This window comes from Scyliorhinus canicula, chromosome 12, assembly GCF_902713615.1.
Source record: "Scyliorhinus canicula chromosome 12, sScyCan1.1, whole genome shotgun sequence".
NCBI classification, from domain to species: domain Eukaryota; kingdom Metazoa; phylum Chordata; class Chondrichthyes; order Carcharhiniformes; family Scyliorhinidae; genus Scyliorhinus; species Scyliorhinus canicula.
The window spans coordinates 156239919-156259806 of NC_052157.1; the positions used below are offsets into that span (position 1 = coordinate 156239919).

The 19888-nt window shown below is 43.6% G+C and overlaps 1 protein-coding gene across 2 annotated transcripts in view; it reads right to left on the bottom strand.

Moving 5' to 3' along the window:
• Positions 1-19888, bottom strand: part of ska2 (spindle and kinetochore associated complex subunit 2) — a 40249-nt gene that overhangs the window by 2600 nt on the left and 17761 nt on the right. The window contains exons 1-6 of one of the 2 annotated variants that reach the window (XM_038814626.1): positions 12648-12743; positions 9105-9194; positions 7636-7812; positions 6580-6663; positions 3657-3696; positions 1243-1372 (exon numbers count right to left, since the gene is read on the bottom strand). In XM_038814626.1, the coding sequence (XP_038670554.1) occupies positions 1243-1372; positions 3657-3696; positions 6580-6663; positions 7636-7812; positions 9105-9194; positions 12648-12728 (602 nt within the window). In that variant the 5' untranslated portion in view covers positions 12729-12743. Of the gene's footprint in view, positions 1-1242; positions 1373-3656; positions 3697-6579; positions 6664-7635; positions 7813-9104; positions 9195-12647; positions 12744-19888 lie in introns of those variants that run through there. The other variant, XM_038814627.1, reaches the window with a different exon arrangement.

The following is a 19888-nucleotide window of genomic DNA, read 5'->3' on the forward strand; positions in this document are numbered from 1 at the left end:
TTTAAAACAGTACAGGTATGTAGTCAATTAAAGTTTAACTTCATAGCTTTCCGATTTAAATGTTTGAGCGCAAAAGATGACAAAAAGAAAAAATGAAATGAAATGAAAATCGCTTATTGTCACAAGTAGGCTTCAAATGAAGTTACTGTGAAAAGCCCGTAGTCGCCACATTCCGGCGCCTGTTCGGGGAGGCTGGTGCGTGCACACCTGATTATTGTAATTCAGGCAGGCAGAACTTAAAAAACTGTAGTTTACCCCAATCTAACCACAGGAATGTCATAGATATCATGAATAGATTGATATCCTTGAACCTCACAAATACTTTTGGTTATAAACGAATAGCAATTTTTATCTCCCAAGGGTATCAAATTCACAAAGCCAGTGACAATACGTTTTTAAAAAAATTCTGGTTATTCTGAAAACTCCATCAGTTTGGGATGAACAGAAAATGTACAAAACAGTGGAAATTGCATTCAAATTGATTGTACTTTTATGATAAAATTGCAACCCCCCCCAACATCAGAGAATGTTCTCTTGGAAGGTAGAGCAATCCACAGGGAATGAGGCAGGGCAGCAGAAACCTGGTTGACAGTCAAATACACCCAATTGCCAATCAGGAACGGTGCAATAGCTGACGGCAAGGATAGCATGAGCTGATGAATCATTAAGTGACTAAATTAATAGCCAATCAATTTGTTCATTGAAGAAAGATTCAAGAATTAATCAATTACTGCAATTTTAACAAGTTTGATTGGGGGAAACAGGCAGCTGTTACAAACTTTAATTTTCTTAAGAAAGCAACTAATCCAACCAAGCACCAGTCACAACTGGCTAAAACTGTCAGCAAGTATGGTACAGACAGTCAGGAGGATACAAATAAGCAATTGACAAAGTCAGATTCACAATTTTATTGCCTTTGCAGTCAAACTAGGGCTGAACACACAAGAAATGGGAGGAGTAGACCATATGGCCTGTCGCGTCAGCTCCATCATTCAATGTGAATGAGCTTCAAGTCCCATTTTCCAGCCATTCCCCATATCTCTTAATCCGGAGACACCAAAACTCTCATTCCAGAGACTCTCAACCCTTTAAGTGAAATAATTTTCCTCATCCCAGTTTAAATGATTGGCCTCATATCCTGTGAAGGACTTCCCTGCAGCACTGGTTACCGTCCCAATGCACTCTTCCCAGTCACCATCAGTGCTAACCAAGACATTATAATAATCAGCGCCGCACCCTCACCTATTTTTATTCTTTATGAAGTGGTCGAAGAGTTGCTGATAAAACGTGTTCAAATCGGCAAGTTTCACAGTCGATCTCACACTTTTTGGTACAGACATGAACATCTTCTCAGTGACTGGTTCAAATTCAGCTGAAACACAAGTGAGGTGGTTCACATATCATTAAAAACAGCAGCTGATCAGACACCTATAAAGCACCAGAGGATATAATAGCTATTTTTGAAATTGATTCACTGGATGTTAATTCACTGGGTAACTTCATAAATTGTTAGTGATATGCTGCATAAATGTTTAATGCACTTGTAGAATATTCCATGATCTGTTATTTTACCCTGCTGAATAACACCTTTCAAACAGAAGGTATAAGCTTTTACTTGCTAACCTGTAGAGTCTTTTAATTTCAAGAATTAACTTATTTTGGAAGTTGGTCCAACAGATTTAATGTCAAACCAGGTGTTTCTGCAAAGTGGGGAGAAATCAGATTACATTCTCAAACTGTCCACCAAGAATGGAGAAATGTGAATGGACAGGAAGAAACACAATATATTACAAGGACTCTCTGATACCGAGCGGCAAGACTTGAATACTGGGTCAGAATGTCAAAAATCATCATTTAACTCTACTCCAACTTTAGTGACAGGTTTCATAGAAAGCAAAGCATTAAAAGGGTGGTCGCATAGCAAGTCAGAACACAAAGTAGCAGTCACATGGGAACAATCGAGTCACATAATACCATTCAATTTAAAACAAGTACCACAAGTATGTATCCAGCAAGGGTCTGATCGCAGCCATGCCAGACACCTGACTGAGGAAGAGAATCTAATTTCTAGTCAACCAAGTATAACCCAGGAAACTGGAGAAAAGGAGGGAGACTTCTATGTGGAGCAAGGAATACATTTCCCAATGCAAATAGCTTCAGCCAGAAGGCTCATCATGAACACAAGTTTCTGCAGTGTGGTAGCAAGGGAGTCCTGCACTGTAAGAGTTAACATTGAGGGACACCTGCCTTTCCTGCAGATCATGTACTCAAAGATCCCATGACATGGCACGACTCAAAGAATACGGGAGCTGTCCTGCCCAAAAAAACGAGTCATTAAACTGATGTGCGGGGGGATCTGCTACTCAAGAAACAGCATCTATGGGCAGCACAGTGGTTATCACTGTTGTTTCACAGCGCCAGGGACACAAGTTCAATTCCAAGCTTGGGTCACTGTCTGTGCAGAGTCTGCACATTCTCCCTGTGTCTGCGTGGGTTTCCTCCGGGTGTTCCGGTTTCCTCCCACAAGTCCCGAAAGACGTGCTGTTACGTGAATTGGACATTCCAAATTCGCCCTCTGTGTACCCGAACAGGTGCCGGAATGTGGCGACTAGGGGCTTTTCACAGTAACTTCATTGCAGTGTTAATGTAAGCCTACTTGTGACAATATTAAAAGATTAATGTGGCTACATAAAGCATTTCACTTGCAGTGACTCAAATTTAGTATGATGGGCACTGCATAATTGAAGTTTTCTTTTACGAAATCAACAAAAATATTCCAGCTGATGTCAAGTTCAGGTGAACTAAATTTTTTGAGTTGCTATTTCATATCTGAGCAATGCAGTTTCTCCCCCCCCCCCCAATTAAGGGGCAATTTAGCGTGGCCAATCCACCTCCCCTGCTCATCTTTGGGTTGTGGGAGTGAGACCCACGCAAACACGGGGAGAATGTGCAAACTCCACACGGACAGTGACCCGGGGCTGGGATCGAACCCGGGTCCTCGGCGCTGTGAGGCAGCAGCACTAACTACTTTGTCACCATTGAGCAATACAGTTTCGTCAAATTTATTAACAAGTCACAGCTATTAACTTATTCTGAATTCCAGTGTTGATGTGTTTGAAATAAAAATAGAAAGATGACCAACAACATTTTTCTTTCATTACCTTAGTTTTTTATTCATGGCTTTTGCTCCAAGTTATTTTCTGCTCCGAGAACTACCAAGAATGTCTGCTATCATTAGCCAACACTCTCTTGGCACTTGGGCTAGTCACATTCCATTCTGTGTAGGACTTATTAACGATATAACTAAAGGAGAGAAATCAGATTTGACTCCCACAATTCTGGGAAAGGCTGAGCCGCACCAATCTGGTTTGATTTCTGGTCGCTGCTGATTTGTAGATCCCAGAAGAGGGTCCTACCATCTCGATGGTGACGGGGGTGCAGAGCGGAGGAGATCTCAGAAGAGGTCCAACCATCTCAAGGTTTGGTGATGGGGGTGCAGAGAGGAGAAAAGCACCTCAGCACTTGGACCCTCTAAATCCCGTTCACTGACCACTATTGAAGTTTGGGGGGAAATTCACACTTCGGGCTAAGTGGCGAGCTTCATACAAATTTCAGATGGCATTGAGTTTTCCTTCAATACCCGTCTGCACACCTACCTTCCACCTGTTGTGGTACTGAAGGCTCTGCACAAGGCTCCTATTAAAAGAAAAAAAAAATGAAAGATCAGTACTATTCAATAGACAGAAATTAATTAAAATGCACCCACTGGAGTCAGAGAGCGGTAGACACAGCGCAGGAAGAAAATCAAACTTTCCACAAGTTGTTTTGAGCGACAGTGCACCAAGAAAACTGTTGCACCTACTTGGTCTTTCATTTTGCCTTTAAGTTAACGCTGTATTTAATTGAGAAAAACATTTTACTCAGATTAACCTCATTACCCCATTTTCAACTGTTTCTCAGTTAAGCATTACTGTGATACCAGCAAATATTAGATTCAAGTCAATTTTCTGGTAAAAATGAGATACTGCCTCTCCTTATTTCTTTTTTGAGCTACGATGTGGAGATGCCGGCGTTGGACTGGGGTGAGCACAGTAAGAAGTCGTACAACACAAGGTTAAAGTCCAACATGTTTGTTTCAAACACTAGCTTTCGGTGCACTGCTCCTTGCTCAGGTGAATGAATACAGACAAATTCAAAGATGTCAGACAATGCTTAGAATCTATGGTTGCTGACTTTCATCATCGATTCAAGCTTTGTTGCTGCAGTTCAGGATGAGTATAGAATCATAGTATTTACAGTGCACAAGGAGGCCTTTGGCCCATTGTATGCACCAACCTGTGGAAAGAGCACCCTACTGTAGCCCACGCCTTCGCCCTATGCCCGTAACACAGTAACCCCACCTAACCTTTTGGACATTAAGGGGCACTTTTGCATGGCCAATCCACCTATCCTGCACATCTTTGGACTGTGGGAGGAAACTGGAGTACCCGGAGGAAAGCCACGCAGATACAGGGAGAACGTGCAGACTCGACAGTCACCCGAGGCTGGAATTGAACCCTGGAGCTGTGAAGCAACAGTGCTAACCACTGTGCCACCATTCGATTAGGCTATACTTAAGCTCAATCGTTTCTTTATAGTGTTAACTTTGTGAGGAACCTTCCTTAATGGGAATATGTGTTTTAAAACCCATCTATCCTCTCCCACCAACCAAGGCTCCCTTTTGAGAGCAGGACCTCACAACTTTTATACTTGTATGTGTTACCAAAAGGTCTTGTACGAATTTAGAAGGCTCATTGACCGTGCTTTGGTTTTGATCAGTGATTTAATTGGACTAGCAAACCTGCAGAATGTCGCATTTGCGACATCTGCATTTCGAAACTATTCATCAATAATGCAAGCAAACAAGGCTTTAAGCGTGGTACATTGGCGAGAACATGCAGGCGCTGCGACAACAAATGAACGGACATCGCGCGACAATCACCAGGCGGGAACGTTCCCTTCCAGTCAGGGAACACTTCCAACAGTCAAGGGCATTCAGACTCTGATCTCCGGGTAAGCGTTCTCCAAGGCGGCCTTCAGGACAACGCAGAATCGCCGAGCAGAAACTTACAGCCAAGTTCCGCACACGGGTGCGGCCTCAACCAGGACCTGGGATTCATGTCACATTACATTCATCCCCCACCATCTGGCCTGGGCTTGCGAAATCCTACCAACTGTCCTGGCTAGAGACAATTCACGCCTCTTTAACCTGGGGTTACCCCTATCTTTCGATCGGTAAAGATTTAATTACCTGCAAATGCTCGCATTCTAAGCGTTGTCTGGCATCTTTGAATTTGTATATATATATATATATATATGTGTGTGTCTGGAACATACCTCTTCATTCACCTGAGGAAGGAGCAGTGCTCCGAAAGCTAGTGTTTGAAACAAACATGTTGGACTTTAACATGGTGTTTTTTGAGCAAGTGGAAGGGGCAAACAGCCTCTCTCAGGAATACACACACAATGACAGGAATTTGGTGAGTGGTGCTGAATGTTAGCAGCACCAATACTCAATATCATAGACTAAGCTGATAATAGGTAGAATGTTAATTACTAAGCTCCCATTCTGAGACACACCATATCAGGAGCAGAGATCAAGCCTAAAAAAAAAACCACACAAACATGTGATGGAAGGAAGCAGAGATAGCTTTGAGAAAACAGTAAGTTGCACGCAGTCACTAACATTTGGATAGAAATGGGTTTCTGCTAACTCAGCAAAAAAAAGTCGAAAATTGGGCAGCACGGGAGCATGGTGGTTAGCACAATTGCTTCATAGCTCCAGGGTCCCAGGTTTGATTCCCGGCTTGGTTCACTGTCTGTGCGGAGTCTACACATTCTCCCTGTGTGTACATGGGTATCCTCCGGGTGTTCTGGTTTCCTCCCACAGTCCAAATGAAAATCGCTTGTCACAAGTAGGCTTCAAATGCAGTTACTGTGAAAACCCCTAGTCGCCACATTCAGGCGCCTGTTCGGGCAGGCTGGTACGGGAATTGAACCGTGCTGCAGGCCTGCCTGGCTCTGCTTTCAAAGCCAGCGATTTAGCAGTGTGCTAACCAGCCAAGATGTGCAGGTTAGGTGGATTGGCCATGCTAAATTGCCCTTAGTGTTCAAAATTGCCGTTAGTGTTGGGTGGGGTTACTGGGGATAGGGTGGAGGTGTGCGCTTGGGTACGGTGCTCTTTCAAAGAGCCAGTGCAGACTCGATGGGCTGAATAGTCTCCTTCTGCACTGTAAATTCTATTATCATAAAACCACCTCAGTCTCCCTAACCTACTGGAAAAAAAAACATAGCAAGCACGATTTTTGATCTAATTAGATCAAGAATTCCCAGCAGATTCGTTGTTTTATATACTTTGGAACAAGGTAAAGTTGGAAAAATTTTGAAAGTGAAGTGAACAATCAAAACACCTGCAAGAACAGGACAACGGTTAATTTTAAACACATTTACATCAAACCTATCATTGATTCTATTGATACAAAACATCTAAGTGAGAGGAGTGAATGCAATTAAAAATGGCATTACAGTAAACCAATGTACCTCACTGGGTCCTACTTTAGTCAAGGTTTCAGATTTCAGAATCTTCTGTACAGCCCATTGCTCATCCTCAGTCAGTGGACAGGACTGGAGAAAACAATAAAACAAAAATCAAATGAAGGCAGTAGAATCCCTCTTGTGCACAAGCTGGATTTGTTCCGCCAGCACTGAGCAAAACAAACACATCAGCACCAACAGGAAAAACTCACTAGCAGCCTAAAGCCTTGCCTTCAGATTATTTTCTTTAAGCTAACACACAAACTAACCTGGGCATTGCCAGCATTTCTGATTTTGAAGAAAAATATTTTAAGTGGTCCCTTAAAAACCAGAGGCAAAAATGAAATACTTACCCCACTTTGCTTTCAGTAATAATCCCAACTAGGAATTTTTCAGCACAAGGATCTCAGTAATATTTGGAATTTTGAGCTACAGACAAAGTTTAGAGAGCGCTCAGTTCACCAGCGCCATCAGAAATTCTGCTAAAATGGCTAAAGCACTCTCTTTAAGGCTTACATCACCACTGCAGCATGGCAGGATAGAGATCTAATCATGCGAGGAATTGTAAAACAAATCTCCTTCACAGAGGCACTTCCATAAAGCAACTGATGGAAGTTGATGTGGAAAATGGAGGAGGAAGGAGAGAGTGGGAGCCAGCCAGAGAGAACAAGTTCAATTTCCTCTTCCTGGTCCCGGATGAGGATATTACCTAGTGCCACCCCAACTGATTAGAGCAGCAAACTCAGGAAGGACTGAACTTGGCCCAAGCCTGTTCCTCATTAGCTTCAGAATGATGGATCTGACCCACTCATCTTGGTTCTCATCAACTTTCCCCAAGCACTCCACACTTCGGATAGTGGCCATGCATCATGGTGACAAGTGTCAGGATTTATTTGTAGCTATATTACACTTGGGTAAAGAGGGTTTCGACACAAAATAGACATCCAGTCAACTTAAAAAATAACCCACTGTATCAGTCAATAATATTCGCCACTTTGTGACAACATAGCTGTTTTCCTGCCAGGATCAAGCTCACCTAAGATGGTGATTGCAAAGATTTACCTCTCGGTCAGTCTGCTCCTGCAGCTTCTGGACTAACTGCAATGTGGTAGTAAGTTGTGAACGGATGAAATCCACAGCTTCTTTTTGCTCACTGGCAATCTGATCGGCTTCCACTGATAACTCACGGTAACGGGATTTTATTACCCTCAGTTGCTCCAGTAGTTTCACTGGATTTTCCTAAAGCACAGGTGGGAAATATATATAAGCTGTAATGTACAGAAAGTGTGCAAGCCAAAGTGGTGTTGAATTAGCCACTCCCAGAGAGACAGATCTCTGCTAGTGGGTTAAATACGATTCAGTGTGCAACCAAAATAACTCAATAGTACAGCAAGAGGGAGAAAACTATCCACGGTGCTGTGCATACTGATAAAATCAGGTAACCACAAAGGGTTCAATCTCTGCAGTAGCTCTGCTTCAGCAAAACCCAGTTAGGTATGCAGCACGACTTGTTACAACAGTCTCTTCATCGCCATTCCTCAAGAGAAAGTTCTCACTGGACAGCACATAGAGGGGCTGTTTAGCACACTGGGCTAAATCGCTGGCTTTGAAAGCAGGCCAGCAGCACGGTTCGATTCCCGTAACAGCCTCCCCGAACAGGCGCCGGAATGTGGCGACTAGGGGCTTTTCACAGTAACTTCATTGAAGTCTACTCGTGACAATAAGCGATTTTCATTTTTTCACATGACAAAGGCGGGGGAAAAAAAGTGATTTTTCCTTTGAAGTTGCTGACAAGTTAACAAACAGGCTAGTTAAATATTTTTTGAAAGTGTACAAATTGCACAATACAGCTACAGCTCAAGGACAATTTACAATTAAACTCCTGGCTTCTTGTCACAACATTAAAAAAAACTTTTCATTGGAACACTAAGGCTTCCATGTAAACTTTGCAATCCATTAAAAAATATATATAAATAACTGACATTCCTGTTTTCATGAAATGGGGTAGAGCACACAACCAATTTATCACGTCAATGGCAGACCAGTCATGTTTTTTTTTTATAATTTAAATTTAAGAGTACCCAATTATTTATTTTCCAATTAAAGGGCAATTTAGCGTGGCCAATCCACCTACCCTGGATGCCTGGCTAAGACCCTCGCAGACACGGGGAGTATGTGCAAACTCCACACAGACAGTGACCCGGGGCCGGGATCAAACCTGGGGCCTCGGCGCCGTGAGGCAGCAGTGCTAACCACTGTGCCGCATTGCCGCCCTTTCTTTACCATTTAAGGGTCAATTTAGCATGGCCAATCCACCTACACTGAACATCTTTGGGGTTGTGGGGGTGAAACCCACTCAAACACAGGGAAAATATGCAAACTCCACACGGACTGTGACCCAGGGCCAGGATTCGAACCCGGGTCTTCTGTGCCATAAGGCAGCAGCTAACCACTGCACCACCGTGCCTCCCTGACAGACCAGCAAGCTTTCCCCACAATTAGTGTTCTGATAAGACAACATCTGTACCTACCTGCGTCGGTGTGTTCTGAGGAAGATTTTTCGCTATTTCAAACTCTAGCTTGTGCTCGATATAATCCAGGTCAGACTCTGCCTTCTGGAACTAAATTGAGGGAGGAAAGTAAGAAGTTAGATGACTGATTTTTCTGTCAAACGATCACATCACTGCTCGTTATCTCCCTCTGGGAATTCTAAATCTGGGGCAGCAAGAGCTCAGGTCAATCCCTGAACTCCAAACCTTCGAGTACAATCAGAATTAGAGACACGGGATGTCAAACTGCAGTTTTCAAATCATGTTACAGTTGGGCCCTCAAGCTTGCTTTACACAAATTTAGCAAGCGAACATTAGCTCCAATTAAGCAACTGCTAATTTCTTCCATCGTTCCACTCAGGCTAGTTTATACAGCAAACCTGAATGACCGGGCCAGAATAAATCAGTCAATTCCTAGAATATCTGCAATTACAAAGAAGCATAAAACATTTGCAATGGGGGTGGGGGGGGGGGGGGGGGGGGCAGTGGTAAAGGAGAGCTTCTTTCAAACTGGACCCGTCCCAGCGAAGCTCAAGTATAATTTACCCAATAGCCATTGGTGTTCTGTAGCTCAGTCTACACTCACCTACCCTTGCTCTATTCCACTCTATAGTCTCTTCAGCATCCCTACCGCAGCTCTGGCCTCCTGCCTGTGCTGGGCAGCCAGCAGTTCTAAAAAAAAAAAGTCAATCTCTCCAGAGCAGTGGTTCCCAAACGTTTTTGAATAACCATCTTTCGAAAGAGCAAATCACCGATCCCTTCCTGGCACATTTAAATTTGTATATTATATACAGTAAATATGAAGGTGCATGCAGAGCTTTTTAAGAGCTTTCAAAAACAACAGATTTGTTCACAGCAGAAGAGGTACTGGAATTCTTTTCTGAGAAAAGCCAAACTCACAGTGACCGCCACCAGCATCATGTACCTGACCTTCCCGCTGCTCTCAGCATTCCTCCAGTGTGCTTCTCTCAATGTGAGGCAGCCAGCCAACTCTGCACTGCATGTGTGGTGACCACTCATCACTTATGCACACCAGAAACCCCCAGACATCTATGGACCCCACTGCTCTGGAGAGCTATGACAAATGAAAAATGATTTTTCCTACATTTTGTCTGGGGGGGGGGGGGGGGGGGGGTACTTGATGGGATGGCAGAGGTACAGGGGTAAGAGCAGGGTTAGCTGGTGTGCATGAGATATCGTTGCAGTCACACCATCAAATCATAAAAAGTATGTTAAAAACTGCTTCAGCAACAATCTAAAAAACCGCAATTAATGGGAGGTTGAAAAGTTACAGAATCAGCTGAGATCATTAGCCAAGATGCAGTTTAATCGGGAGATCGTGGTTAAACATGTTGGTGCCTGCCAGCCGCATATTTCGACTGTAGAAGTTTCAAATGGCAAATGGCCTCGAGGGGAGTCACAGATATTTGGTTTACCAGCCAGCTGTTTCACAAGAGACAGAGGTGAGAAGCCCTCAGGAAAAATGTCACAAGATCCACTGTACTGGAACACCTGGCTTTTGGCTTAAAACTGCTCAGAACCCTATTCCCAGGTGTACAATTCTAATTTGAGCTGAGAATTACACACTCCCTCGAGCAAGGCAATAACAGTCATTTTTTTTACTGTACAAAATTTGTTGCCTCAATTCTGGATGACCCCCCCCCCCCCCCCCCCATCCCACCAAATGGCTCAGAATATCTGTACCACAAGGATTTAATCTCTTCCTTGTATCAGGTTAGCTGGTTTCAACAGGGGTGAATGCTCAAGCACTTTTCAGTCAAGATATGGGGCCTTGCTCCTCCACTAAACAGAGAAAAAAAAACTTATATTTTTAAACAGTTCACCATAAGACTATCCAAAGTACACCACTGCTGTAATATTGGAAAAACCTGAGCCAATTTGCACACAGGAAGATCCCTCAAACAGCAGGCGACCAGTAAAGGATTTTACATACATTTACATAGAATTTACAGTGCAGAAGGAGGCCATTTGGCCCATCGAGTCTGCACCGGCCCTTGAAAAGAGCATCCACTTAAGTCCACACGTCCAACCTATCCCCGTAACCCCACCTAACCTTTTTGGACACAAAAGGCAATTTAGCATGGCCAATCCACCTAACCTGCATATCTTCGGACTGTGGGAGGAAACCGGAGCACCTGAAGGAAACCCACGCAGAGACGGGGAGAACGTGCAGCCTCTGCACAGATAAGCCGGAAATCGAACCTGGGACCCTGGAGCTGTGAAGCACTGTGCTAACCACTGTGATATCATACCACAGAGGATCTTTTAGATAACCGAATGAGTCAGACAGGGTCTCCGACAGCACCACTGACAGCGTAGCACTTCCTTGGTCTTATACAGGAATGCTTGCTCCAGTCTCTCTAATGCTTGGAGTCCACAGCCTTCTGACTAAGACAAGACTGCAACCAATTGAACCACATCTACCACTAGAATTAGACTGTGGTCACTTGCCAACATAGACCAAACCTGTACATCATTTGGGGGAAGAGAAAGATGGCATCGGTAGTATCCAGCAAATATCAGACTTGAGAAAGAATGTGGTGGTTGGGGCGGGGGAGGGTGAAGAAGAGGACAAGATAAAGAACAAGAAGGAGAATTGTCCTTTCACACTGCTCTACAATTCTTTAGTTATACCACCTGAAAGCCAGGTTGGTGGGGACATTACACTCTACTGCCTACTTGGGGAAGAGAGATTGTCTAGTTGTTTATAGAGTTTGGAATGGTATAAAATGTGCGCTGCGACTTACCAAGAAAGGTTTGCTATTTGATAAAACAGCAGGAGAATATTTTATTAGCACTCTTTCCAGCCTGCATAATTACCTTTCATGCACAGTTAAGGAATATGTCGTTTACTTGACACTGAGAAATTCTTCACAGCAAGTCCTCAGAAGAGATTGACAGGACTGGAAAAGGAACATTTTCCATTTTCAAGTGTAATTGCAAAGTAGAATTAAGACATTGGTGTTCATATTAAGTGTTTAATGGAAGGGCTCAGTCTGGAAGGCAATGTGCAGTGTTCACATCACATATTATTAAAAAGAGTTGCATTCTTTAGTGTTCCTTCTATCAGATATTGCCACAATATCATTTTATAATTTGAATTTCAAAAGGAAAAGGAGGCACCCACTGAACAGATAGAAATTAAATTAAAACTCCAGCCTGTTAAGAAAATGCTTGGGGCATTCCAATGAAGGAATTGAAGAATGGAATTAAAACCATTCTCTCCTTAGAGAGCCGGGATCCCCCACCCCCAAAGAGAGAAATAGGAAATAATGAAAATACATTTGCTCAAATCATCTAACCAGGAACATGCAGGTTATGGAGTAATGTAGGCTGATTTCAGGCTGAGTTTTGCAAGTTCATAGCAGTAATCTTTGTTCTGATATCAGATATCTGGAAAGCACCGATCCAGATTGGATGCCAGCTAGTCAAGAGCAGGTAACCCATGCATTCCACTAATTAAAAAAAAATATTTAGATACACAAACTCCACACAGACACTGACCCAGAACCGGGATCGAACCTGGGACCTCAGCGCCGTGAGGCAGCAGGGTCCAACCCTCTGTGCCACCGTGCTGCCCTGCATTCCACTAAATTAACTCCTTGCGCACTTTATCTGTCCAGGCACATCGATCCTTCTTATGCCCCAAGGTTCTGGGTTTTCAATTTGCAAGATCTGGCAGACAAAGATCAGGATGGTCAACAAGTGGCGTACTCCTTAAGTAGCCCCACAAGTTTACAAACATCTCTGATTACAACAGGCAAGAAAAGGTAGCAAGAAAATATCCACAATTCAAGCTAAGCAAGTGCACGTGTCAGCCTTTTCCTACAATCTGGATTTCAGAATCATCCGTTTCAAGTCATGTCTACTTCAGGGCCAGGGCACAATCTATTCAGAATTTTACTATTTTTGGATGGTAGATTAACCAGAGATATTTGGAGGGTACACAGTGAGATTCCATGGCATTAGTTGATTGGGAATTTTCCAAACGTAAAAGCCAATATTCATCCCTCACGGAACTTTGCCAAAAACAAATTATCTGGCCATCATCTCATTGTTTATGGAATCTTGTATGCAAACTGGCTGCCATGTCTGCCTCCCAAACAGCGACTGTACAATTAACCTAGCTGATGTTCTCACATCCTGCAGCGAGTCATGAACATTCAAAACTTCTATCTCTGAGGAAAGGGAGCTACCATAATAATAATCGCTTATTGTCACAAGTAGGCTTCAATGAAGTTACTGTGAAAAGCCCCTAGTCGCCATATTCCGGCACCTATTCAGGGAGCCGGTAAGGGAATTGGTCTTGTTCTGCATTACAAGCCAGCTGTTTAGCCCACTGTGCTAAACCAGCCCCTGACAATGGACCACGGTGAAGTTAGTTTGTTCTGTTAATGCAAAAGAACAGTCCTTCCACAGGTCATGACAGCGGAAGTGCAGGCCAACGTTAGAAAGGTTTTCGGAAACTATTAAAAGTAAGAAATAAATACTGGCTGTGTAGGGCATCCCTCGGAAATGAAAGGCTCTATCATCATGGATAAAAATTAATGGACCAACAAAGATAAAAAGACTGGACTGCCAGTTGAAGACCAGGAATAGGTGACATGGTCAAAACACATGGGCACTCAACTATACTCCCATCTCTGGTTTAGAAAACACTTGCAAACATTTCAGTTGGTTTGTTGACCCAACTAATGAAACGGCCATCTCCAGGTCCTGCTTGAAAAGGAACAGCCACTTTGACCAACCTTGTGAACAGGTCAACTGATACCACAAAGCCTTTTATCACATTGGACAAGATGAACTTTATCCTTGAAGTTTGAGGAGTTGGAGGAAGTGTGGTACATATGTTCATTTATTTTTTTTAAATATAAATTTAGAGTACCCAATTGATTTTTTCCAATAAAGGGGCAATTTAGCATGGCCAATCCACTTACCCTGCACATCTTTGGGTTGTGGAGGTGAGACCCACGCAAACACGAGGAGAATGTGTAAACTCCACACGGGCAGAGACCCAGAGCCGGGATCGAACCCGGGACCCCGGCACAGTTAGGCAACAGGGCTAACCCACTGTGCCACCGTGCCGCCCCGTATAGATGTTCATGATGGTAACAATCAGTGATTTTAACTATTTCTGCAGACCCTAGGAAATTTGGTTACGGTATCTGAAAATTACTTCTGCCTTGCACCACCTCCTGCAAGATCAGAAAATGACACTGCTCTTCAATCACAAAGTCATTTGTGTTGCTGTTCGTGGAGATCTGCACAATGCACAGTATAAATTATTCAATGACATTAAATTATTCAAAAACAAATGCAGCCAGTGTTTTTAGAAACCCAAACGCTTCCTTCCTTTGGGTTTATCCAATTATTGTTTGGAACTGAAAACCATCTATTGAAACAATACTGGGGAGATAATGCGACCAAAATGAAAACTTGGCTTGTCCACATATATTCATCCCATTTGGTGACAAGGGACCCCATAACTAATGGCAGCTGTCAATTTTCAACAAGGTTTTAACTATTACTAAACATTTCATTGTTTTTACATACTGTAATGCACTTTACTCCTGACCAGTGTCCCAGACATCCAAGAGCGTGACAAAAAAATAAACAAACCGTAGATACCCATTCCTTCTGTTATTACAGCCTTAATGAGCCAACTGAGCAGGTTTTATGCCAAATATATACACCACACACGTAGTTAATACCTTAAGTACACATTGGATCAAATACAAGACACACACTTGGGCAGCTCAGCATCGGCTCCTGGACTCTTGTACTTTCTTCTGTTAATAAATTACAGAAACCCAACATGATACTGCTTCTACGCTCAAATAGGCCTGTTGGAGGAGACCGACGAAACAGACATACATGGTCTCACGTTTCCGGATTGGGGAGCATGCAATGCTCAATATCACCGTGCAATATTTGCTGACATTCCCACATTTCGGATTCGTAATTAAAACAGAAATTCAGGACTCGGGTCTCCGCCCCCTAACAGGGTGACAATAGACCTACAACATTCATACACAGACTTGGCTCTGTGGTAGCACTCTCTCCTCCAAGTGAGGTCTCCTTTGGAGGCTCAGTCATTGGGACAGGACTGGGTGCTGTGGTGTTGGAGGGGCAGGCAGTCTTGCCCTCCAAGACAAAAGGTTCTACTGTTTACCCTCATGCACATAACATCGGGTTCTCCTAGTGTCCTGGCCAATATTCATCCCTCAACCAATATCAATTCACTGCCAGGAGGCCCCACTGCTCAATTTGCAATGTGTGCTGAGGTAGTTAATTACAGCAGTTCTTGCAATAATGCATTGCAGGTCCTGAAGAGGAAGGGCAGCTCAGGGGAGGACATCTCAACAGCTGTCAGATTTTTTTAAAAAAAGAACTGGACTCTGGCTTTCCTCATGGGCAAGTTATCACAAAATAAAACCTGTATGCTCATGAGGAATTTGGTGAAGTTAAGGGGAACACAGCTGGCACCTTTGATCTGGTGGGAAGCGTGGTGATATGCATCACTATATATATATATATATATATATATATACACACAAGGGGGTTAATGTAAATACACTACAACTAAGTAGCCGCTAGAGGGAGCACCAGAGATGCCATGACACAGACATACAGCCAATGGGTCATTAGAACAGGACACAACCAATGGGTAATCAGGACACCCAGAGGTGGCATTACCACAAGGGGGCACTTCACAAACCATAGAAAAGGACAGAGCACACAGGCTCTGTCTCTTTCCACAGACTTGACATCTAGAGAGTACATCAGGGTTGAACAACAGCATCACACCCAGCACGTGGCTTAGAGCAGGCTGGTAAAGATAAACTGAGTTACTACAGCTAGATTAGCAGAGAGTCAAACTCATTTAAGAACTGTGTTAATAGTTCAATAAACAAGTTGAACCATTTCATAGTCTGGAGCTTCCTTTGTCAAAGCATACATCAAGGAAGCTACACGAAGCAGCATAAGACAACAGGAAGGTTACAACCACTACAGATAAGCCAGCTCCTATCTTTATTCAAAAACTTCCTCACACATATTTTTGGCATGGACTTGACAAAGTCAGAGGCTGGGAATGCTGCAGTAAGTAACTCTCCTCTTTCTCTTATCCCCTCCCCAACCAAACTCCCCAAAGTTTGGCAACCATCGGCAAGACACGGGATGGAATACTCTCCACTTGTCTGGAGGACTGCAGCTCCAGTGGATAAAGCAGCCCACTTGATCAGCATCCATCCACCACCTTCAACATTCACGCCTCTTACTACTGATGCACTGTAGCGGCAGTTACCCCATCTACAAGCAGCACCTCACAAAGGCTCCTTTGACAGCACCTTCCAAACCCATAATCTCTACCACCTAGAAGGACAAGGGCAGCAGATGTATGGGAATTCCAACATCCATAAATTCCCCTGAAAGCCCCACACCGTCCTGATTTGGTACCGTAGCTGCCATTCATAGAATCCTGACAGCGCAGGCCATTAGTGTCTGCACTGACCCTCTGAAAGAGCCCCCTACATGGCTCACTCCCCCACAACCCCACCTAACCTGCACAACTTTGGACTGTGGCAGGAAACCTGCGCACCCGAAGGAAATCCACAAAGACATGGGGAGAACGTGCAAACTCCACCCAGTCACCCAAGAGCAGAATCAAGCCCAGGTCCCTGGCACGGTGATGCAGCAGTGCTAACTGCCGTCACTGGGTGAAAATCCTGGAACTCCCTCCCTAACTGCACTGTGGTGTACTTGCAGCAGATGGACTGCAACGGCTCAAGGCAGTAGCTCACCACCTTCAAGGGCAATAATTAAGGATGGCAAATAAATGATGGCTTTTCCAGCAGAGCCCACATCCCACAAAATAATTTACAAGCCATGGATATAAACCGTCCCGTGATGCCTTGTCAATTGCAGCACCAACATAAATCAGAGTTAGGTTATGGATCGAAACTAAAGACCTCAGGGCATATGTACTCAAACCATCATTTGGGTTACAGCTACTGGAAACTTTATTACAGTTTAACAAATTGCCAACTGCCTGTAAAAATGGGCAGCTTAGTTTGCGTTGTACTCCTCCCTCATTCACCTTCCACCACCAGAAAAATATACATGCACAGGTTTCAAAAAATATACATGCACAGGTTTGTCAGCTTTTGCACAACTTTGTTGATGTGAATACTGAAGCTTTCCACTCAAATGAAGGGCTGTAAGCCGGGCCGCTGCAATTCCCAAACACTGAAACCCTATAAGCAATATTGCACTACTCACAGCTATCTACAAAGCAGAGGCAATATCGATAGGGTCCCAGTACCTGAGCATCAAAAGAAAAACTGTAATTCCTTAAACAATGTTAGTCGGGATACACTTTTACAAGTAGTGCTTGCCACCCAAAGGCAAGTCTAAAAGAGGAAAAGAAAATCATACTTTAGGATTATGTTGGAACCCTTAATTCTGTCAGAAAGACCCATTTCTTATTTAGAAGAGAGTTTCGTTGTACATTCACATAGGTAATAAAGGGAGTAAATTTGGTTTGAGCTGGATGAAATTTACCTTACTGATATTACATGGGAAACATTATTAATCCAATCCATTCATTTTCAGAATGCAGTTAGTCACAAGGAACATTTTGGTTGGTCAATTAGGTCGACTGGTGGCAGCATTGCCACATAGAATGAAACATGGAGTATTGCTCATCATGCTTTTTAAAAATAAATTTAGAGTAACCAATTCATTTTTTCCAATCAAGGGGCAATTTAGCGTGGCCAATCCACCTACCCTATACATCTTTGGGTTGTGGGGGCGAAACCCACGCAAACATGGGGAGAATGTGCAAACTCCATACAGACAGTGACCCAGAGCCGGGAGCGAGCCTGGTGCCGTGAGGCAGCAACGCTACCCACTGCGCCACTGTGCTGCCCCGCTGTACGGTGCATATCAAGCTTTACAGGTATGAAGTGCAACAGTGTCTTGGATTAAAGTAAATGCCATTTGCATGAATAAACACATTACAAATGGTCAATTGAATCTGAAGTTGTGTCGACAATCCCCAATACTGTAGTCAGCAGTTTATGGTATTGGGAATTGTTTTTTTGTTTTGTGTCCTGAGTGAAGCATGCCTCGTGTGATCCGTCACTTTGTCAGCCTTGGCTCAGCGGTAACACTCCTACCTCTGAATCAGAAGATTGTCGTTCAAGTCCTGTTCCAGGGAGTGGACTACATGCTGACACTTCAGTGGACTGTTCCACTGTCTGAGGTAATGTCTTTCGGGTGAGATGTTGAACCATGGGCCCCTTCTGCCCCTTGCATGGAGTTAGAAAATCCCATAGCATGAGTTTGAAGAAGAACAAGGAAGTTCTCCTCCTGATGTCAGCATAAATTCCCTCAACCAACACCTAAAATAGATAATCTGGTCATTTATTTCAGTGCTGATTGAGGCTTGTTGTATGCAAATTGGTGTTGTTTCCTACATTGCAACAGTCACTACTGTCTTCACAAGTATCTGATTGGCTGCAAACCACATTGGTGACCTGGGATTATCAAGGAATTGTGAATTGTACAATTCTTGGTATTATCATTGTTCATGAAGGATGACAAAAGTAAGACTTACGAGAAGTCGGCCATTCATTCCATCGAGTCTGCTCCTCCATTCAATGAGATCATGATTGATCTGATATGATCCTCATTTGCACTCTCCTGCTGTACCCCAACAACCATACTGATTAAAACCAGCAAACCAAGAACACAACGTGATGGCTTCATTTGCTAATGTTTTATATTTCCACACATTTCTGATTGATAAATTTTCTTTTCTAACTGTCAAATGAGTCCATGGATTTTAGAAATTTGTTTTACTTATATTTCCGAACTGTGATTTGGCAAATGTTAACTGTTGATTTTGCACTCCCACCCTATTTCAATGAGGCTGAATAGCAGTAGAGTTTGGTGTTCTAATTCAGGGTTTTTCAAAATGCAGGTCGCAGAGTGATCGTTTGTGGCATTCCCCTGGTGGTCCCAATCATAGGAGAAGCTCCCAAACTGCTGCTACCATCTTTTAAATGAGGTGGTGTGCATTCTTCCGGCCATAAGTGGCAGCAGTGAGCAGGTCAAGCACCCTGCACGTATGTGCTTTTTGTGCTAAATCGGGAAGGAGAGCGTCTTCCATTTTCTAGCTGCCAGCAATCCAGGCACGTGACCCGAGAAGATGGATCGTTTTGTTACAGGACGGCCAGAGACACCAATAGGCAGAGTACCTTCTGCCCAGGTTCTCTCATCTGAATCCTCTGGAGAGGGCTGCCCAGGAGAGTCCAGGCAGGAGAGAGTGTCCAGGCAGGAGAGAGAGCCCAGGCAGGACAGAGCAGTGATACTGTTCGCTCTGGACAGAACTCCAGGACCTCTGGTTAACAGCCCGCAAAGAAGAAAATTAACTTGGGAACAAAGCAGTATAAAGATGATTTCTTGAGGTATGATTTTTTTCACTTGTGCAAATGCAAATAAGGATGCAAAGCCAGTGTGTTATATGCAGGGAAGAACTGGCAGATTTTGAAAGCAAAGTGGGTCGGTGAAAAATTCCGTTGAGACCCCAGTCAGTTATTAACTTACAGCTGACTCCAAATGAATAGACTACGTTGCTGTACCTGACCTGTGATAGCACATTAAAAACATGCCAAAGTCAGCATTCTGGAGTAGCATCTCCCAGAGTATCCAGCGCAGAGTAAATCAAGTATATTTGTTGC